Source organism: Silene latifolia, unplaced genomic scaffold (assembly GCF_048544455.1).
Source record: "Silene latifolia isolate original U9 population unplaced genomic scaffold, ASM4854445v1 scaffold_477, whole genome shotgun sequence".
NCBI lineage: Eukaryota > Viridiplantae > Streptophyta > Magnoliopsida > Caryophyllales > Caryophyllaceae > Silene > Silene latifolia.
The window spans coordinates 40338-63239 of NW_027413392.1; the positions used below are offsets into that span (position 1 = coordinate 40338).

Consider the following 22902-nt stretch of genomic DNA (forward strand, 5'->3'; position numbering starts at 1 on the left):
ATATTAGTTCACAAATTCTTGTTTGTGACAAAAAATAATCCGAAACTTAGGTTTTCTTTGATACCATTTTATTAAAACACTTTTTTTTTTAGCAATTTTTCAGTTTTTACCCTATTTCCACTAACAAATTTTATACCATTTTATCTCATAAAATATAGATTGTGTAAAAATTTCTGTTTTACATTATGACCAATTGATATTAGTTTTACCGTACGCCGCACTGCGTTTTCCCTATCATCGGACCCGCACGTGCTATTATCATTTTACTATTCTAAGTTTTTCATCCATCACCTTAATTTCTATTTTGTTTTTATTATTGTTTCCAATCATAATACTCCACTCTTAATATGAGACTCATCACTATCTATTTAGACTAATTCAAGTCAAAACTTACGTACAACAACATTATTACATTCAATGAATATTTTTGATATTTTTATTGGGAGTTTGTGCGGCATATTTCACGACGGATAAACAATTTTAAATATCGTTATCACGTCTAAAGTGTACAACATTATTTGATTCAATTTATAATAAATTCTTATTTAAAATAGGAATATGTGTCAAATAGTATAGATAAAAAGTTATAAATCCGATTGCTAGATATTAGCAAAAAAATCATTTTTTTTCAAATTTATATGAAATAAAGTATATTATTCATGAAAATTTAATCTTAAAAAGGATATATCGAGACTTTAAAAAAGTATGTTTAAACAATTTAAAACTTATGCGTTCAACATTATTAGATTCAATGAATATATTGATGCGTTTACCATGAAGCAAATTTCATGGATAAACAATTAGATTCAATGAATATATTGATGCGTTTACCATGAAGCAAATTTCATGGATAAACAATTAAAACAGTATTGTTGTTCCCTTGGAATGACGACAAGCTATACTTCTTTAACACCAGGATCCAAACTCTCATAATTCATGATCCGACTTGCAACTTTGCAAGGCATGAATATAAACAAATTCAATTTCATTAATCTTAAAGAGAAAAATTGCGCACTCCTTCTTAAACTAGTAACTCGTACTATACCCATTTAAGTACCTCAATTTTGTCTCTTTTTTTTCCAAAAAATATTGTGGTTGGTATAAATTTTAAAACAATCCCCAATAAAGTCAATTTTTCAATGATTTACTCATTAATCATGGTTAATGGGGTAATTAAGGTACTTAATTGGTGACCTTTGTTAATTTTGACCAAAAATTTGATGATCAAACTTGGTCACTTTGATCAAATGAATTTGTGATATCTTATTTAAATTTGATTAATGGAACAATAAAAAATAATAAAAAAATGATTTGTGTGGGTTAAAATGTTAAATAATTATTTTTGAATGTTGTAACGTGGATAATGATTGGGTTGATTAGTAGGAGAAATACATATGACATTTGAAAAATGAAAATGAGTCAAGGTTAATAAGGTGAGAATAACAATAACAAAAATCGTAGGGGCATACGCAGTTCATTTTACTCTTTACTTGAGGATGGTCTAATAAAGACAACTGTTGTTTACCAAAAACAAAAAATAAAGATAATTGTTTTGGTTTCCTAAGTAATTTGTCATATGATTTGCCTTTGGTTAGGGTTGGACACGGTCCAAAATGAATAATTTTGGAATTGTCAAAATTGTAGATAATTAAAAATTTCGTGTTTCTAATAATAAAATTTTAAAATAATTTCATTCCTAATAGGAATTAATTTACATGCCCATTTTTTCAAATTATTATCCATAATTCTAATAGATGATTAGGAAAAAGTAAGCCTTCAATGTATTTTTAATTAATATGTTAAGGAATAAAATAAAATAAAATAATTCGGTCATTTCTAATAGGAAAATTATATTCCTACCGGATAATAGAAAAATTTAAAAAAATTATCTCCTAATTCTAATTTTAATTAGTATAATTAGAAAAAAAGCCTCCGGATGTTGTTATACCTAGATTTGGTATATATTTAATCCGTTTTAAACTAAGATGGATAATACCTATCCAATCCGTCTCATTGTAGACGAACACTATCCGTCTAAAGCCGTAGACGAATAGCGACCCTCTCACAAAATGCATGTGGGAGGGCAAGTGAGGGTATCCATTTCCCACTCACTTACACTATCCACTCTCATTTTATGAGAAAGACATTATCCGTTTACAGCTTTAAACGGATAATATCCGTCTAAAGTGAGAATTTGTCATACTTATTTTAAATAAAAATTTATGTAAAATTAAAATCTTGTACTATGAATTTAGCACATGTCACATTCTTCGACTTTATTGGGTGGGACTTTAGACTTGGGACTTGAGAGTGTAAGACCGTGTTGTGAAAACAAAAGGGCAGAACGCCCATGATATACATTGAAGTGGTTGGTCGACAACTCGACTTCTATTCGTACAACGGCCAAACCCAACTTATTATAAGTGGGCATCTTTTACATCACAATTCATGTACTTTTCATCAACCTATACATTCACACTTGTGGGTCCACAGCTATCCAAATTTAAGAATATCCAATTATTTTCATTTGACAACCACCCATATATTATAAAATTCTATCCTATAAAAATAAGTCAAGTCTCTTTTAAAACGGATATATATGTTACATTAGACTCTTATATATGTTGACCTCCGTTTTGGTAAAAAAAAAAAGACAGTGGATTCGTCAAAAAGATTAAGGCCATGTTCTCTTCGGCTGAAACGAACTGAACTAAATTGAATGAACATGAGCTGAACTGAATGAAGTTGAGGTGAACTGAATGCAACTGAAATAAGAGTTAATTTTGTGAAAAATGAGCTGAACCGAATTGTCTGAAGCTAAACAGAACTGAATAGAGTTGAGTTAAAATTAAGCCGAATAAACAGGGGCAAAAAGTCCAGCCATTAGGCTCTCCGGAGAAAAAATTTGACATTCTACGAAAAACTGAAACGGGTTAAATCTCAACATGGATAAAAAAAAGGACAAACCTGGCCTCTTGGTAATTCGTAAACATTCTCTTTTTATCTTCTTGGTTTTATTTGATTTGTTTTATGTTTTAATATGCCTATCTTAAATATAAAAGTTTTTATAAGAATATCCAAACACAAAAGTGCATTGGACTCTCTATAAATAGCTCATTTGGCTTTCTCTAACTATTATCTTAGTATCTTACACAATCCAAAAAAAAAAAGTTTACTTCTAGTTCTACAATACTCTCTATCTACAAATCTTATTACTAAATATAAAAAAAAAGCGAAAAAAATAAGCGATAAATGGGTTCTCTATCCCAACCAGATGTGGTAGAAGATTGTTTCGGAGTACTAAAATTATACGACAATGGATCGATTCACAGGGTTAGCGACTCAGATATCAATTTTGAAAAGTATAACTTTGAAAATGATACAATTGGAGAAGGTTGTGACGTTGAATTTGAAGATTGTATATTTGATGATATTCATCAATTATATCTTCGAGTTTATAGGCCTTGTAGTACAAGTAAGAACGTAAAAATGCCAATATTGTATTTTATACATGGAGGTGGATTTTGCCTTGGTTCACGTACGTGGCCTAATTGTCATAACTATTGTCTTCGTCTTTCGTCCCAGCTTCATGCCGTCGTTATTGCACCTGACTACAGGTAATTAGCTACTATACCCCAATAGCGAATACAGAAAAATTTCTTTCGGGGTCCGGATTAATATTTAAAATCTATATACACCTAAAAAAGTTCTAAATTTTTTTATTTAGCCTGAAAATTAGACAAAATGCGCAAAAAAAATTACTCCCTCCTATTCATTTTAACCTTCCTAATTCTAAATTAGGGTAGGATTATTTTATACAGAAATCTTATTGTGGTGGTGTAAAGGTAATTGGATAAATGGGAAGGTATTATTGTGGGGTAAGATGATTAAAATAAGATTGTTTGGGGTAAGGTGATTAAAATAAGATAAAAGTAATGGATCGATTGTTGTGGGGTTAGTGATTAAAATAAGATAAAACTTTTTAAATAAAAAGTATAAGTTTGAAAATAATACAATTGGAGAAGGTTGAAGGTTAAAATGAATAAGATTGTATATTTGATGAACTTCATCGGAAAGTCCTTCATAGATTTATACCCGCCTTGTCAATTCTTTTACAAGTAAAAACTCAAATAAATTCGTTATATATAAGTATATGAACACCTTCATTGGTGGTCTAGGTGTCTTGTTTTGTGATCCATAGGTTAAAGTGTTATTACTCCGTACATTACAGATAAAATGATTTAAAAATGAATTTCCGCTAATAAAAAAAATGTTTATGCATTTTTTTATTTTCGTGTTACGAGAATTTTTTCCAACATAAACGGATATCAGTTTACTTTTTAAAGGCGGCCTACTGGTTACATACATGATACATATGGAGTATAATTTAGTATCTGTATAATTTATAAGGTACGTTAAAAACATGTCAAAATAAAAATGTGTCGTGTCATCTCAATGTCTTGTCCTCCCCTAGTTAGATTGTCAATTTACAAATTAAATTTCTTTTCATGTTGATTAGCATATTTTGTTTTCTCCTCTCGATCGATTGTTGTCCTTTTAAAATGTTATTATTGTTGTCTTTTTTAAGAACAACTTAATAAAATTTGATTTAAAAATGAATTTGTTCCACTTGATAAAAAATATGTTTATGCATTTTTTTTTTCATGTTACAAAAATTTTTTCCATATAAATGTATATCATTTAGGTTCAAGATGAGTATGCAAAGGTCATAGGACAAGACGATAAATCTCTCGTCTAACATCGTATGAAGTACTTGAGTCATTCAATTAAATTTATAAGGATCCTCAAATAACAATAAAAACATATCAAAATAAAAATTGTGTTGGCATCTCAATGTTCTTGTCCTTCTTTAGTTAGATTGTCAATTTTATAAGTTATTTCATGTTAATTTAAAAAGTTATTTGAGTTTAATAATTATTCATTTAGGTTCAAGATAAGTATGCATAGGTCATAGGACTCTCGTCAATTTTGTAAGAAGTACAACTTTATAGTCAAAATTCAACATTAAAAAGGTTCAGACCGGATCAACTCAAATAATCTACTAATTGTAAATATAGCGACTCTAATGTGAATACGAGTACTCCCTTCCTTTTAGTCATTTTCTCATATTTGTTAAAATTTTCTCGTTTATAATTTGAACAAACGTATTAAAATAACTCGAAAAAAAATAAAGGTATGTATTGTCTATTTGGTCGTCTTCTATTGTTCATTGAATCATTTCTTCACGTTAATTCGCTTAGTGAGACTTGGTCACACCTTCATAAAACGACATACCATGTGTTGTTGAGTAGATTGTTCAGTTTGATTACTTATTTAAATTAATAAAGTCAACGGTCTAATTATATATTTATATGTACGAAAATGGTGAATAGTAGATTTTACACATGAATTTGACATGAAAATGTTATTGTGTAAAAATGTTTAATCACTTTGTTTAGCGTTTATTTTTACTATCACCAAACAAAGTACATAATTACATCGTTGAATAATATATAAATCTTTTTTATTATTTAGGAGCAGTATTTATTAATATTTGCACAATTACTTGTATAAATATTTTTTATTATTTAAGAGTGGTATTTCATTGTAATGCTAATTGAACAAAATATTCCTATAAAAATATTATTTACTAACTAACATAAGTTATAGAATGGATATAAGTGTGTTTAGTTAAAGTTCTATTATTACGCACAGAGCTTTTATATTAAACGATTTTACAAAAGACTAGTCGATATTGGGCAGGTTGGCACCCGAACACCGGCTTCCAGCAGCCATAGAAGATGGATTAAATGCAGTGAAATGGCTCCAATTGCAAGCCAAATTAAGAGAAGAAGGTGATTATTGTAATGAAAGACTAAGTACTAGGTTAATTGAAGATGGGGTAGACTTTAGCAAAGTCTTTATAATAGGGGACTCCTCTGGGGGAAACATTGCACATCATTTAGCGGTTCATTTCGGATCCGGATTATCCGAATTACACCCGGTTCAGATTCACGGGTATGTGCTTTTGGGTCCCTTTTTCGGCGGGTTGGTTAGGACTATATCCGAGGCTGAGGGTCCTCCTGAACCTGCTCTCGATTTGGACTCTCTTGATAGGTATTCTTTGCATATTTTCAATATATTATCCCTTCTATTTATTTAATAAAGGGTGCTGATTTTCAGCAAATACATATTTTACTCATCGCAAAGACACTATGACAATTATACCCCTTTTATTTCCCTCTTCATTTTCTCTCTCTAATCTCTTTCTAACTTATTCTCTCTAATTAAACACACCTATTTTCCATTGATAAATTAAGTAGTGTGTTCATAACTTTTTTACTTCATTGAAAATTTATTTTTACAAACACATAATTGATAAATAACTTTTACAAACGCATATATTGCATTCATAAACGGAATACTAAATTGAAAAAAGATGAAAAAAAGATCTAATTAAACTAACACCACCTACGCTGCTCACCTTTCTCTTCCTCCTGTAATGCTGTATTCATAGTCGTAGATTTCACCCAATTAATCGATAATGTAGAGTTATCTTGGCCTTTAGATTTACTCAAGAGGCAAGCTTTTATTTCTAATACGTAATACGTAAGTAGATTTCTAATACGTTTGATGGGACAATGGGACATGATAGTTTGAGTTCTAAATTGCATTTGAATGTTACGTGTTTCTTTGATAAGTAGATTTTCAAAGTAAATGATTGTAATATTTTTGAGAATTGAATATAAATGATGATTTTTCAATTAATTTCAGCATAAACCCTAATTAAAAAAGATACAAAATTATAATAGAGTCAATTTGATTATTAATGATAATGTGTTATTGAATTAAATACTTGCTCCATACTCGAATAATCATTCATAATTGAAGAATTCTAAGGGGATGAAGAAAGTTAAGGATTTAACCATAGGGAGAAATTAGAGAGAATTAGGTTTGTGTTTTTTAGCCAAGAGTAAAGGAATGGAAAGTTTAGTGCCAAAAGTACTGTAATAAGTAAAATACGTACTGCGAAAATAAATTACGTTAATAAATTATGTAGTATAGAAGACTCCAGATACATCCTTCATTTTATTTTACGTTTCTTAAAATATGTGGAAGATAACAAAAAAACGTATGCAATTAAATAAAATAGAGAAAATAAATTACTAGTGTCCAAACTTATTAAATTGAATCTTCCTCCAAAAAGGGAACTATTAGATTGGTAAATTTCGAGATAAATTAACTTAAGTTGACTTTCATTGGAAAATGTTGCAAATTCATGAAATTAGCTTTCCAAGAGTTGGAATTAGGGTTTTTCAAAATTCGAGATGGATCGGTGAACTGGATTGGACTGAATCTACCGAGTCAGACCAGACTATGATGCTATAAATACAATTTCATATTTTAGATACGAGTTCTAATACACTTTATTTTTTTTTTTGTTTTTTTTTTTGGGTACACATACACTTCATTTTCATTAAATTGTCGTTTTACAATTGAAAGTAGGATGTCAATGTTAAAAATGGACACACACACTATTAAATTGTCTAATAATTGGATCAAGTAGCAAAGCAAGGAATATTATAGCACGGTGTCCTTGTCCAAATCTTTTTTACAAATAAGTCCAAAAGACTGCATTAAAACACATGTTTTAATAATAAGAAGCTAATTGATATTTGCCGACTTAATCATTTTTTAACACTTTACCTAACTGATTGATTTTCAGTTTTTAAATCAGCTTTTTATTCAATTCAATAAGCCATTAATGAAAGCACAAATAGTAGAGACAAATGAGCCGTTTTTTTGAACTAAAACTGTTTAAATTCAGCTGATAAGATTTGAATAAATCGAGCTAAATTAAACCTTAAAGAAAACTTTGATTCATGCCATTGAAAGCCTTATAAATAGCAAGGCTTCATTGATAAAATTAACTCAAAAAAGGTAAAACCTTTAACTTATTGTTGTCAGAATCGCGATTCGATCCAACGATCCTTATAAATAGCAAGGCTTCATTAATAAAATTAACTCAAAAAAGGTAAAACCTTTAACAGTTTAACTAAATGCTTAAAAGCTAGTTGAAACTTTTAAGTTAGTTGAAAACTATTTGAAAATTAGCAGTCAATAAGATAACTGATATTATTAGAGCGGTTTAACAAAATAAATGAAAATGTAGTTGGTTTCTACGAATAAATAAAATAAAACAAACGAAATAGACAGAATAATTCCTCACCAACCTTCTATTTCCACTTGACCACCTTCCATAACCACCGTTCCACCACTAATCACCAATCACCTCTTATACCTTCTTATTACTACGACAAACTTTATTACTCTAGTAATAATTATCTCAATTTCAAGCGAGTCCTATATTAAATTCATATCCTTCTAAAATCTTTACATTTTCGTTCATTTGTGATGTATATTTCAATCAAACGTAAAGAAACTATTTAATTATATATTTGTCGGTTCAATCTACAATACTAAGTAAAAGAAATCCAAGACGTCAAGCATAACTAGAGCACGAAATCTTTAATTGGAAAGATTAGGGATAAATGTAAACTATGTTGTTATCGGTATCTACCTTTTAGAAGATCGTGTAGGCCAGGCTCTTCATTGTATATACCTAAGCAGCCTACCTGAAGATAACAACTTGATCTTCTTGTGTATCACCTCCCTTTTAGTCTTATCAGCACTTAGATTAGATTTTAATCTTATCAAAATCTCATTAATGGATTAATGCATTCATAAGCACACATTATGTGTCCCAACATATTGGAATTCCTTTTTTTTTTGTTATTATTATCTTCATAAAACTTTATGAAAAGCATTTTGTGAGTTAATAAAGAATTTACTATACGAAGATTTGAGCATATATATCCTTGGATCATTCAGTGGAACATTAATACAAAAAGTTTTCAAATCCGTCGTCTGGGTGGATTATGAAAGATGTTATATCGTTAAATAGAAGCCCTGTTTGACAATTAACAGATACAGATTTTAAATAGTAGCAAACGATTAACATGTTTAAATAACATGTTTGATTAAGAAATCTCGTTAACAAAATTATCATGAAAGTGTTCGGTAAAAAGAAATAATAATCTAATTTTTCCAAGTTGAATCTTGAATGGAGGCATAATTGAATCTACTATTGTAAATTGGTAGATTGCATCCAACACGCCGTCGGGATATATTATTTACCAAACGCATTAAAAAAACATATTCATTGGTCAATCTAGTATTTACCGGGAATATACTGATTTCAATCCATATGTTATTTACTAAAAAGCGCCTTCTTTTTTTGCATTGAAACCGGTCGGATAATTCATTTCCATATAAATCATTTGTTTTTTTTGGGTTGAAGGTTTTGGAGATTATCGTTGCCAATAGGAGAAAGTCAAGACCATCCATCAGCAAACCCATTTGGGCCGAACAGCCCGAGTCTCGAAAAAACATTACTCGACCCAATACTAGTAATAGCTGGTGAAAGTGAGATAATGAAGGATAGAATCAAGGATTATGCAAGCAGATTAAAGAAACTTGGCAAAGATATCACATATGTTGAATTTGAAGGAGAACACCATGGATTCTATTTGCACAAGTCTAGCTCACTTGCTTCCTCCCAACTTTTCACACTTCTTAAACGCTTCATTATGGCAAATTAATCTCGTATTGAACTACTCCCTCAGTTCCGTTCATTGTTTAAAAAGAATTCAAAAGATAATGATTTGAGATGAAAGGAGTACTCGTTTTGGCTAGTTTTATTTAAATGTTGGTAGTTAATGACATGAGTGTGAGTGTGAAGTTCCAAAGTGTATTATTTGTGTTATTTTGGAGCATGGTAAAACTCCTGCAAGTCATTGATATACTCCCTCCAATTTTCTATTATCTTCCCTATTTCCTTTATCACACAAGTTTGATTATCTTCTTTCTTTCATTTTCTGGTAAGTTTCATTCATTTTTTAGTAATTTCGTTCTCCTAAAAAATTTAACAACTCTCATTACTTTATCTATTCTTTATTCATTATTCATTCTTTATTATTTTCTCTCCCCTATAAACTTCACAACTTAGGCTCTGTTTGGCACGACACTTCAGGTAGCTTATTTGACCAAAGTAGCTTATTTGACCAAAATTTCAGCTACCTGATTTGTTTGCAAATGTTTGGCAAGTAGCTTATTTGGTCAAATAAAGTACCTGAAATGAAATGCTACCTCAGGTAGCATTTGGGAAATCAAGTACCTGAAATGACTTATTTTTCATTTTGTACCCCTTTATTCTATAATATTAAATAATTTTCATATATTTTTACGTCATTTTACCAAAATCAGCTATCTTTTCAGCTAGTTTGCCAAACACATTTTTATATAATCAGTTACCTTATCAGCTCCTAATTTTCAAACTACCTTATCGATTTACCTTTTCGGGTTTGATTAGCTTTTCGAGTTTCAAACTACATTTCGGGGTTTCATTTACCACCGTGTAGTTTTGCCAAACAAAGCCTTACAATACTTTATTCTACTTTATTCCTTCTTTATTCCCTTTCTTAATTTTTGTGCCCAAAAGAAAGGGAAAGATAAAAGGAAATTGGAGTATAACTTATTGCAAACCCAAGAACAAAGCCAAAAATAGAAAATTGCGAGGCGAAAGCCCAAAAGGTCACTACAGATTCTTGTGTAAGACGGCCTTACCCAAGAAGTTTTTAAAACAGATCTTTTGGTAACTAGCTTTTCATTCAAATGGGTCATGATTTTTGCTTAAAAAGATCCGTTTAGCAGAAATAACGCGGCCTTACAAGAGAATAACTGAAATGTTACAAGGCAAAATATTAAAGTGGCGGTTTTTTTCCAATAAGACTGATACAAAAGAGAGTGTACAACAACAGATGTGTAGTTACTTTCATCAGGAAGTAAATTCTAGTGCTTTGATGTGATTATGTGAATAGAGAAAATCATATGGAAGATGAAGGAAAAGCGTCTTCAGGCGATTAGATACACTCTATAGATCAAACTTCACAGCCGCATAGTACATACAGCAAAGAGCGAAAACTGGAGGAGAAGAGTGAAGCCTCTTACAGACAGACATGAGGAGGAATTAGCTTTCCAGGGTTCATGATGTTGTTGGGATCCAGAGCTGCTTTTATGCTTTTCATTGTCCTCAAGTTCTCTATTCCCAGCTCTTGCTCGAGGTACTGTAACGAAATTAACATATAATTTCAGAACAAATCACCACGAATAATCCAGGATAACAAATTGTTTTCCTTATCCAGTACTAGCTAGATCTTTCTGATAAATTGGAGGGCAAGATCCGACCCCTAAGCATCATGAACAATTACATGATATATATTGCAACCTAAATCTAACGATGTATCCTCAGTTTCTCGATTGATAGATTATTTTCGTGGTGCGGAAATTCTGTGATGCAAAATGACCTATTTGCTCTTTATTTGTCGACCAACAAACCATGTGATCGGAGGCCATTTATCTTTTTTGCATTATGTAACTTCCTTATCAATGTATATATTCCTCTCCTTGGCGAAAAACGAACATAAACAATTGATAGGGGAGGAGCGAGAGTAATCAAATTGGCAGGAGCAGTGGCAGGCTGGCAGCCATGCTCAAGACAGTAAAGTCGGCTCTGATTCTAGTGATATGGGTCAAAACCATGAGAATAAGCTACATAGCTTTTTGAACAGATGGGAGTCGAGCCTAGTATTGCCTCACAGGCCTACTTTAAGACAGAGGGAGCAAATCAAAACGAAAACGAATAGTTGAAGGATAATGTAGTAACTATTCACCAATGAGCATCCAAACAGGGAACCAAAATCACAAGACATAAACCGATAAAAGTTTGTCCATACCTTCATTTTGCCAGTCCCAACTCCATGTTCTCCCGTGCAAGTTCCTGCGGTAGATAACCAACATACTTAACAAACATACTATCACCAATTCCCCAAGACGTGGTTAACATTAGTGCAACTCCAAAATATCGATACCAGGAAGGGTATAGGGGTTCCGAAAAAAGATAGGTGTTGAAGTTTTTACAAAATACTGAATATTTAATCCATTCAACTTGTGCAAGCAAGAAAACTATTGTTCTTGAAAATCAATGATCTAACAGGTACTTGAGAAAAATATAGATTTCAGAAGATGTGGATGAACAAATAGGTACACTGGTGCTTATTACCAACATATACCCCGTCTTTCCAAAATCTTCTTCCCATTTCATTTTGGCGTGTCGCTTTAAGGTAAATATATCAGATGAATAAAGAAGTGGGAAATGGGTTGATAAGTAAATCTTAATCGCAATATAGCAATCGCAACATTTCCAGCTACCACCCTAATCACAACCCAAACCACTATCCAGAAACCCAACAAAGCTCAAGTCACAAACACAATCCCCGCCCACGAAACCCCGTCCCCCATCTTCGAAAACCCCACATCTAGGGTTTTTAAGGGTGGGGTATGGAGTTTTGTGGGTGGGGATGCAGGTTCGGCTGACGCAAACAAATCTATGCATCACCATCTTCACCCCCTTCCAACCGCAGTAAGACAGACAGGCATAAGCCTGTAAGAGAGTTGTGTGAATTGACTTATCATTTGGGATTACCGGACATACTATACCTTCCATTGACAAAGCAGTCTTGACCATGAACTGGTTTAATCGTTCAGCTTCTCGTCTGTGCTCTTCATTGTCAGGATTAAACAAGATCACAGTATGGAAGTTCCCGTCACCCGCATGAGCAATAACTGTGCTGTTCAAAGATCCAAATTTAAAAAAGGAAAGAACTGAGAAAAAGGGTGGTCAACTAACAGTAGAACACTAGGAAAAGACGACAATGCACTAGTTCATTAGAAAAAAAAAAAGATTGGCTACATAGCAAGTAACTAAACAGAAAAATACCATATTAGTGGAGATGCATCCAGCACTTCTTTGGACTTTGAAATTAACTCTGCAAGACGAGAAAGAGGCACACAAACATCCTGGAGGAAGATGATACAATTATAAAGATCAGAGGTCAAATTCAACAACCTGCAGCATCATATAATCTAAACATAATGTAGTGTAATGCCATAATATACTCGTAAAAGGCAAGAAATGACAAAAACACAAAATCTAGACTCTTAACTGTACTAATCATTTTTCACTTCAATCATCAACGACCAATTTTCAATTTCAAATGGATCCAAACTCCAAAGACTTGCTAATTTTGATTTTGGAATATACTGTAGTAAATCAAAATGTCTCACTAAACTGTTTGCACTTCTTGTAATATGAAGAGGCGGTAGTTCAATGCAATGTCAACTCAACTCTAATAATGGGTCATCCAAAAAAAAAGACAATCTATGTTTTCAACATAGGGGTAAAAATGCTTAAATCTATCCTCTCCTTACTCTACCATAGGCAATAGCCCTTGAGACACTGAATTGAAGTTGTTAAAATGTTCAGTGACTAACTGTCGAATTGCCTTTTTCAACTCAAAAGCATCCAGATTTTCTTTTTTTTTGGCTACCGTAGAAATGCGTGGCTTTTGAAGGCAATTTAATAATTAAACTTAAAAAGTAGTTTTTTTAAATTGTAATTTAAACTTAGTCAAGTTCATTTTTGACAACAAGTGGCCAAAATGGAATGCCAACAAAAACAAAGCATAGTTTTTTTAAATTGACTCACAGGGAATGAAATCATGACTCACTGAAATCATACGCAGGTTCCATAGCAAAGCAGGCCCAGAGTGCTTCTTTCCTCATCTGCAATAGAAAATCTAAAAATTATGGCACCATGCTTTATAATCCCTCCTCCACAATCCTTTCTCCTTCCGTGATTTAGTTTGCATATTTGCCCTTTATTTATTCTTTGAGGCGGAGGTTGGGTTCGAAAGCATAGGACATAATATAATTAATGCAGGACTTGTCCATGCTCAGTTTGCCCCCTGCTCAGGGCTGTGCCTAAACGCAGGACTATGTAGCATGAAATAGAGAAGGGGAAAAAAAAATCCCATATTTATTAATCACAGCAAAGGGCAACAGCGTGATTACAAGTCCCAAGCAGAACAATATACGCAAACAAAAAATATGAGCGAAATCAAACTTGCAAATTACCTTCCATAGCTCCTTCTTTGCTTCAGGTTCTTCAGCAAAAATAAAATCAGAACCATTATGCTCGGAAACAATCTTCTGCACCAGCAAAGTCTGCTCACGTGAATATGCTTCTGCCAAACGAGTAAGCAATTTACAATCAATCATCACTCACCTAACCCATTAATGCAAATTACCAATAGCATGAGCAAATATGTACCTCATAACATTGTTTTTTATCACACTTCCTCTATTACTATAGTGTAACTATAAGATAAGCGCTAAAGTCATGTTCAAGCTAAACATGACTGAAATTATCTTACAGGTTACCAGATAAAAAAGTTGTACAATAAATGTTCAAAACCTCAACTACAGAATTGACTACCCTTCCCCTCCTCCTTTCTCTGCCACCATTTGCATTGTCAAACAGCTGACTGCTGACACAGACAAAAGAAAAGCTCAGAAGACAAGATAACTCAAATCAGCCAAATTAGAAACAAGGTCATAACAACTTGTACCCTGATGGTAGCTAGTTGATAGCTAGCTAGCCTTTGATTAAAAAATACACACACAACAAAAATTACATGAAGAATTGTACGATAAACAGAAGAGTAGCCAGCTTTAATGGGTCATTTTATTTTATCCATTATAATCCAAAACCAAAAGTATGAATGTTGAATTTATCATTATTGGAAATTCCAATGGGGATCAACTGTTACGAAAATTTTTAACCGTGATCAAGCATTAAATATTCATAATCTCATATTCATGAATGCAGACATTGCTCCCAGAAGATAGATCCTTAAGAAAATAATTCCAGTGAACATGAACAGCTTAGGAACCGCGATATCAAATGACCACAATGTTAACAGAACAAAAACAATAAATTATACTGACATTAGATGAACTGTTACAAGGAAAATGAAGAAATTTGCTAATATCCAGGTTCATTAACCAGACGCCTCCAACTAACAAAAAGAAAATCAAAGTTGGAAAAGAAAACATCTGATATTAGACATTGAATCAACACAATAATTTTCAATTTACCTGTTCCAACAAATTCAAATAACAATGTAGGTTTTTCTGGCAAATTAGTCCCATTGGCAATATTTATTGCCCTCACTTGAACCTCATCCAGAAGCTCTAACCGGGATACCTACACGAGGGCATGAGGGTAGCAAGCATTAGTAAAATGCACTACAATACCATGCACCAAGATCGAAATTCTAGAAGCAGTCATGGCGTTAGACTAACCATGTTAGTCTAGCAACAGTTGTATTGGTTATATGTCAGTCTAAGATTGGCCATCTGTGTCAATAATAACCGTGTTTGCTATTTTGAAATTTCCTTTACTCAAAAGTATTATTGCTTAAAGCTTTACGAGTCAGCCCATATGTCGCGTGTTAAGCAGATATTTGATACCATATATTCAGGTTGCAGATATGGCCTTCAATACCACTTAGAATAAACGTATGATTAGCTCTATAAAAAATTAACAGCATAAAAAAAAATCGCTCATAAACAATGACGATTATCTCTTTAAAGTTTTAAACGGTGGTTTATACCTGTATTCCAGAGAGCATAGTGTCAATAGCCACATCAGCTGCATCCTTTACTGAAGTAAAATTACACCTCGCAACCTGTAAATAAGTTCTCTGTCAGTCAAAACTCTGAAGACCTTATATTCACTTACAAATCACCTGTGCCAAGGAACTTAACTTGAAGCAGTTGTTTATGTTTTCCTTCTATAAGTTAATAATTATACTCCTTCCTCGCTTACTTTGATTATAATATTACATATTTTAGTGAACTTTACACATCTTCTAAGAATCACATAAGCTGGCTACGGGTGAGATAAAGTAAAAATTGGAATCCAGCGTTGCTTTAAAAATGCTAGTGATATTTGTATCTGAAATACTATTGGACCTTATTCTACACTAGCACCTTTAAAGCAAACGCTGAACTCAAAAAAAAATTGAGACATTGATGCACGGAAAGCATACTGCACTGCATCAAATAGTGTTTTTTTTGCTCAACATGACATAACATAGTTAACTACACAAAATAACGTCACTTCGGACATATATTTACGCATACCACTGAGTGTTGAGGAATTTTTTGAAGCCGAAGAGTGACTTCTGTTATTACACCCAAGGTTCCTTCACTTCCGATCATTAGACGAGTCAAATCATACCTTGAGATAAAGAGAATATTAAAGGTCATCCATGCTACTCAGTCTTATGAGCTTACACATCAATTAAAAATCACACAGAAGGAACCATAGATGCAATGAGCCTCAAAAGGTCAGTAATGTAATATAAACCAAGATCACAATAGCATTAGCAAATCTGCAATGAAAATGGCATACATAGTATCTAACAACTTTAAAGTACACAGCTACTCTTAATCTAAGAGAAATTTAGCTAAATAAGCTAATCTATAGACTGGTCAACTTTTACCTTCAGTAGCCAATTATATCTTTAATTTCATCGTGAGGAACCCCTCATCCTCCCTGTAATTTCTAATAGCAAATAAACAATGTCTTATTCACCGAACCAAAATTGCTCAACTGGCCTTTTAGTGAAGAAGCTTAGTTCTTGTAAACAAGAAGACATGATGTTTATATGTGGTCGGATGGATTATAATTCATTACTGGGCACTGGCAGCAGAGCACCAATGACTGCACACTTCAAAATGGCCACCAAGTTCACCATTATGATTAAATAAAAAAAAATCAAGATTTTGACCCTAACTTACTTGGAAGAGGCCTCTATATGAGATTAGGGGTCAAATAGACATGCACAGCGAGAGGAAAGAAAATCAATGCCAAAAACAGTTGATAGAAAGGCAGCACCATGGTACAAGACGAGGAAAAACAGACTTCTCTCTCTTTCTAGTAGGTTGTAGATTCCAGTTATTTGTGAAATGATGCCCCCAGTAAACTTCAAAAAAAAAAACAAATAGAAGACCAGAATAACTTGAAAATTCAATGTGAACATACCCTGCAGAGCTCTTTCGAGCACGATTTCCAGTCTTAACGACATCCCCATTGGCTAAGACAACCTGTCATTCACATGAAACCGGATGAAGTTTTTTCGCTTGATGATGGACATCGAGCGCTTTGTGTATAAAATAGGGACTAAAGTGGGAATACCTTCAAATTAATGACGTTTTCTCGCATTGTTCCATATCTACACGCTAAGAACAGAAGTCATCAGTATTGCGTATATGGTAAAGAGCAAAAAACACGGAAATTTTTTCTGGCAGTTCATGAAGTTTGCTATATGTTGTGTTTATTGGTTGAGCATTGTTCCTATATTTTTTCCAAGAAAATGTCATTCTTTAGAGTGTAATGAAGAAGTATTATTGTTTTTTAGCAAGCTTGGTTTTTAGTTGTTGAAATAAAGTGATGTGACAATGGTAGGAGTTGTTAAGGAATTCCTATCATTGTGGATGCCCTAAAATCTAAGTATTTATTCCTATTTCATATTGAGCCAAAAGATTAACATTTCTTTTACTTGATTAAAATGACTCGTTGCACGTTCTGTGTGTTGCTTCTTTACAGAGAAGCAGACACAGTCATTGCACTTTATCATCAAGGGGTTTTAAGAACTTGCGCGTGAATGACAAGAATAGATAAATTACTACTCTTCCTCTTCTCTGCCTAGGAAAAGCGTGTTTAAAGCATTAGAGTGAAGTGTTTGTTAATATTCTATCAAAAATTGTCCTAACTGTGTGACTTACTCATAGGGAGTGCTTGTTTAGCCTGACAAGCCATGATGAATGTGCACAGTTGACTTCATGCATAATTTTTTGTCGTAGTTAATCTATTTATCAATTAAATGAGTCATTGCATACATAACCATCAATGTGGTCACTTAACCACCTAATAATAATCTTTTTACAAAATCAGAAAATTTCCCAGTCTACTGAGTAAGTTGAGCACATGGAAGAGACACCTACCTCACTGCTAAAGAACCTGAACACCGTGTTGCACACATGCCACCAATTGTAGCACCGGGACCTGCTCATTGAGGAAGCCAATAATTTCTAATCAGAATTTAAAGAAACCTCATAAACCAGTAGCGTTTTCAAAATCATCAATTTGTCAGTTTTTCATAGGAGATGTCAGAATGGTAACTGCCCGAACAAATGCATCAGCTTTTTAAGTGCATTAATTTTAAATTTGAAGACTGAGTATGTACTTTATCAATACAACATTTCTGTTTCACATGTCACAGTAAACATAATAGAGAGAATCTTAACTAGAAACAGTCAAAAACCAATACTACACTTTTAAGTTGAATGACACAATACACCATCATCATGCTTTCCCAATAAAATCACAGTGAAATTTAAAATCAGTTTTTTCTAGAATCGAATTTTTTTTATTGCTTGCAGGATACTCCAACCTTATTTCTACATGCATCTAAGATACATAACTGTCAGGTGAATGTCAGCATATAAGCCGTAACCACTTCGGGGTCAATGAAACTATAAAGCTTACAAGAAGAAGCAAATCTAGCAAGACTGTAAGCAAACATGAAAGACGGGAAAGACAAAAACTTTACCAGGATCTAGAGGGAAGAATAATCCATATGGTTCCAAGTATTCATTCAACTCCATCCACCCAATCCCAGGCTCAACCACCACATCCATGTCCGTAACATGTAATGATTTAACACTCTGCAATTAAATTTAAAGTTTCCGTCAGCCGTTACTTTCTATATGCAAAGAAAGTAAGAGTTATCATGGTTTTGAAAAGGCTGAATTCTTTAAGAGAACCAAATTTAGTCTCTATTCAAGACCCCCTATGTATGTAAAAGCTCTTGATAACTGAAATTCATGCTTTCATTACAACTTCAATTCTTTTTCAACCTTTAATTGAGATGTACGGTACGGATTCACCAGTTAAAATGTTAAATGATGAACACAGGCCATAACAAATGACCAAAAATAGCAACACGTGCAAGGAACCATGGGTTAGCTGAGTCCTCTTCACAGTCAATCATCACTGTCAACCTTTTTTTAACAGCATGGGGATTGGAGGCCCTAGGAGCAATCTAATTGTTAGTTTTTCATTTATCTTAATAAAGATATTATTCGATAGAAGTATATTCACAATGATTAATAGCAAAACCAAAGAGTTTGGAGAATAAGAAGTTTTACTTTGTATGACTAATGGTCTGCACCCTTAGACAAGAAGCTTGATAAAGAATGTGTTGTTATTTTCTTCGTAATTTTTGGAGGCTCGCTAAGGAGTTATCTAATATCTAATGCGTTTAGAGAACATAAATCCACAGCAGGCCATTCTTAACCATAATATCAAGAATGGGAGCACCTAGTTACATATAACCAGATGTCATAAATAAGGATTCACGTACTTTCATATGGGACATATCAATGCAGACTCCTCCATGTGGGGACAAAGTGTGACCTTCAATAGATGTCGCCCCGCCATATGGTACAATTGGAACCTGGACACAAAACAAAACAAAACAAAAAGGAACTTTGAGCTAAATTCACTGCGATATCAGACCAAAGCTATAGGTCAACCAAAATGAATCATCTGAAAGAAGATTTCGATGTATAGAGTACGAGATATGTAATAATCAATTAAAACTGGTGTTAAACCTCCCAAGAAGATAAAACCAGACAGGCCTATCGTACCTTATGCTTGTTACAAGACTTGACTATCATAGAAACTTCTTGCTCAGACCTACAAACAACAGTGATAACATCAGATATTTATGCAAGGAATTATATAAAAGACATGAAATACTATAGAGGACGCGATACAGATCAAACTATCAAAGCAAGGGGTCTGAGAAAAACGGAGATACATATGTAAACCATCCTTTACTCGATTGTCAGTTATTGCATTCATCAGTAGAAAGAAACATACAAGAATACAAATCAAAGCAGGCAAGGGGCCCAGACAAAGAGAGACAGATATGGAGAGCTTCTTTTATCTCATTGCCAGGTATTGCAAGCATCAATTGAATTAACGTAATTCCCATATATGTAGATTATACAGGTGTGTGTTTTATGTAGAATTTAGAAAGCCTCACTTGTTTTCAATTATTTCAGGACATCGAAGGTCCTCATTTTCCTCACCTCCACGCCATTTCACCAGCCATAACTAACTAATCCTATCGTTTCCTTAACTTGAATGCCACAATAGTTAATAATTTCAATACAGCCAGTGATCACTTTTAAGCTCTAATACAAAGTGTCATTAAACAATGTTTTCTTTTTCAAAAACAATTCAAACAAAAGATTCGAAATGACTAAGCATAGGGAGCTACTAATTAAGTCCGTCTAACAGATTTACCAGCAGTTTTTCAAATAAGAAAGCTTTAGCATTTTGGGAACAAAGAAGTAAGAATGTAAGATATTCTCCAATCCATTATACATAATTTACGAACTATCGAGACAGTGGTTATATTAGAAAGACAAGCAAAGTGAAGTCACACACCTCGGAAAGAGAACGATATCAGGAATATTAACAGCTTTGTGAAAGCTGTTTTGTGGCTTGCCATGAAAGAATCTTTCATCATAATCCATTGTCATGTTCTCCTGTCAAAGGACAATGATGGATATGAACCAGCATATAAAATAAAATAAAAAAATTCAAGACATGTAGCCTTCATTATTACCAACTCCACAACCATGCAGGAAAAAAGCAAACGCTAACCCCGACTAGGGAAGCAAATTTTGATAACAGATGTAGCTGTCATTAGCCAATTAAGATTTCTCAGATGAATTATCAGTGTATGAACTGCCAAAGATGAAAAGGCCCAACAAATAATAATTCTCCCATAAAAATGCATGTTTCCTACTCTTATACTATCTTAGCGGTCTTACAACATTAGGTTCCAAGCTTGTTCCATTAATGCAATGAAAAGATATCAACTTCACCCACCAGACCACCAAGTTATGGGGAAAAAATAAATTCCATGCTACAATTGACCAGAAAACAAACAGTACAAAACCACACAGTAAAAAAAAAAGGGGATGTGGGTTATGGAAAAGGTACCCCACAAATACCCTTGAGATCCTCTATGAGCTCTTGTGGAACACCCTTGTGAGTACCCTTCACCACAAACTCTGTGCTTCCTTTGCCGCCAATATTAACACCTCTGTGCATCATTTAACAAACAAAAAAAGGAAAACGCTAAATTATCCTAAAGTCTTTCATGAGAATACGACCTATTTACCTAAGAGGGAAATGATCACTAAACTAAATGCAATTCTTATAACAAGATATAGCAATTCGTGAATGCAAACCAGAACGCAATTTTCATTATGGACCGTACCGAAAGGTAGAGCTAGTGTGAAGTAACATAGTGGTAAGATTGCATAAGATTGACACTCATTATCCTATTATATGCAGAAGCCTTTGATGTAATGAGGGTAATGTGGTCATCATTGTACGAGTACCGCTTAAGCAGGGTAAGGAAAGGTCAACTCCACAGGCAGTACTACTGTACTAGTACCACCATTTAAGCATAAGGAACGGTCAAATCCACAAGTAAAATACTCCGTCCATCCCATTTATATCACACAAATTCTTACTTGTGACGACTCACAACCGATTTAAGTAATGTTAATAAGAAAGTGGGTTGAGAGACGTCACAAGCTTGTGAGCCTCACCAGCTTGCTTTTTATATTATCCCTTTTCACTTTTCTCAAAAAAAATCGCCCCTTTCAGAACATAGTAAGGAAAATATTACTCCCTCTGTCCCGGTCATTTGTTCTCCTTTTCCATTTTAGGGTGTCTTAGTCAATTGTTGTCCTTTCTATTTTAAGAATGATCTTGATGAACAATTTGATCATTCACACTCAATTTGCTCTACTTGTCATTTAGTCATTTAATCATTTAGTCATTGGTCCCTTCCTCTTTCCTTGGTCTTTGTGCCAACAACAATTGACCGGGACGGAGGGAGTAGTAAACATCCAATATTGTACCTAGGTCCTAGAATCCCCCCTCCCAATTACATCCCCTCATCTATTCATAGCCGAGGGGTAAACGTGTTATTTTATCACTTTTTTTTTCTTAAATAGAACATTTAGTCAAAAGGGAACAATATAAGTGCGATCAGAGAGTCATATATAGTCCAATTTGATGGTACTCAATCTCGGTACCACACCCAATGTCTGAAAGATGGTACTATCATAAAACAGAATGCTCACCAATTAGAAGTACAGTGCAAACCAGCACCATTCAGAATTTCAGAGAACAACAAAAACACACAAAACAACCAAACTACTCCCTTCGTCCTAATCACCCATTTACTGTTCTCTTCCGTATTTTAATCGAAGGTAGACAAATGATCAAGACGGAAAGAGTACAACATACACAAAGCAAACTCACATGCAATAATCAATATGCACAAACAACATCAAAACATTACAAAGATAACATTTTTAAGCTAACCAACATCAAAAATTAAAGATTAATTAATAATCATGAAGTTGATTACCGAGCATTAGGATCAAAAGAGTCAGAAAATGAAGGGTTTTGTTGAAGATGAACGATAAGAGAAGCAGCTGAAATGGGCACCAAGTAACTGAACCGCCATTGGAATGGGTTTTTTCTTGCTTTAACCCCAGAAACGACAGCGTTTTGAGTGGTGTAGCCATGAAAGTTGGAAGCTTTAAGACGTGAATAAAGGGTTCGAGAAGTAGAGCGTAGATGAGAGTACCACCATGAATAAGACATAGTTGCTTTAATTAAGCCTTTAAGCAGCAATTCAGCAAACTTCAATGGAGTTTAAGGATTGCTAAGAGTTGAAGTGGGTCAATGTCAATTGCTAACAATTGAATAAG

At 33.4% G+C, this 22902-nt stretch overlaps 2 protein-coding genes across 4 annotated transcripts; one reads left to right on the forward strand and one right to left on the reverse strand.

The window, feature by feature from the left end:
- Window positions 1–3145: 3145 nt before the first annotated feature.
- Window positions 3146–9911, forward strand: LOC141639626 (strigolactones hydrolase CXE15). Its single transcript, XM_074448700.1, has 3 exons — window positions 3146–3617; window positions 5764–6117; window positions 9362–9911. The coding sequence occupies exons 1-3, from the start codon at window positions 3253–3255 to the stop codon at window positions 9660–9662; spliced, it is 1020 nt and encodes a 339-aa protein (XP_074304801.1). The 5' UTR covers window positions 3146–3252; the 3' UTR covers window positions 9663–9911.
- Window positions 9912–10742: 831 nt separating this feature from the next.
- LOC141639625 (D-lactate dehydrogenase [cytochrome], mitochondrial) lies at window positions 10743–22894 on the reverse strand. Of its 3 annotated transcripts, XM_074448698.1 has the most exons (19): window positions 22557–22884; window positions 21110–21212; window positions 20549–20649; window positions 19741–19789; window positions 19455–19547; window positions 18642–18756; window positions 18034–18094; window positions 17225–17261; window positions 17072–17133; window positions 16168–16264; window positions 15636–15710; window positions 15118–15226; window positions 14095–14204; window positions 13689–13743; window positions 13251–13258; window positions 12899–12978; window positions 12619–12749; window positions 11856–11899; window positions 10822–11186 (listed from the first exon to the last, which is right to left on the reverse strand). In XM_074448698.1, the coding sequence occupies exons 1-19, from the start codon at window positions 22793–22795 to the stop codon at window positions 11067–11069; spliced, it is 1689 nt and encodes a 562-aa protein (XP_074304799.1). In that variant the 5' UTR covers window positions 22796–22884; the 3' UTR covers window positions 10822–11066. The 3 variants fall into 3 exon arrangements, 1 of the variants encoding a protein (XP_074304799.1); XR_012542601.1 differs by lacking the exon at window positions 13251–13258 and having other exon boundaries at window positions 10743–11186; window positions 22557–22894; XR_012542600.1 differs by lacking the exon at window positions 13251–13258 and having other exon boundaries at window positions 12619–12744.
- Between the last annotated feature and the right edge of the window lie 8 nt (window positions 22895–22902).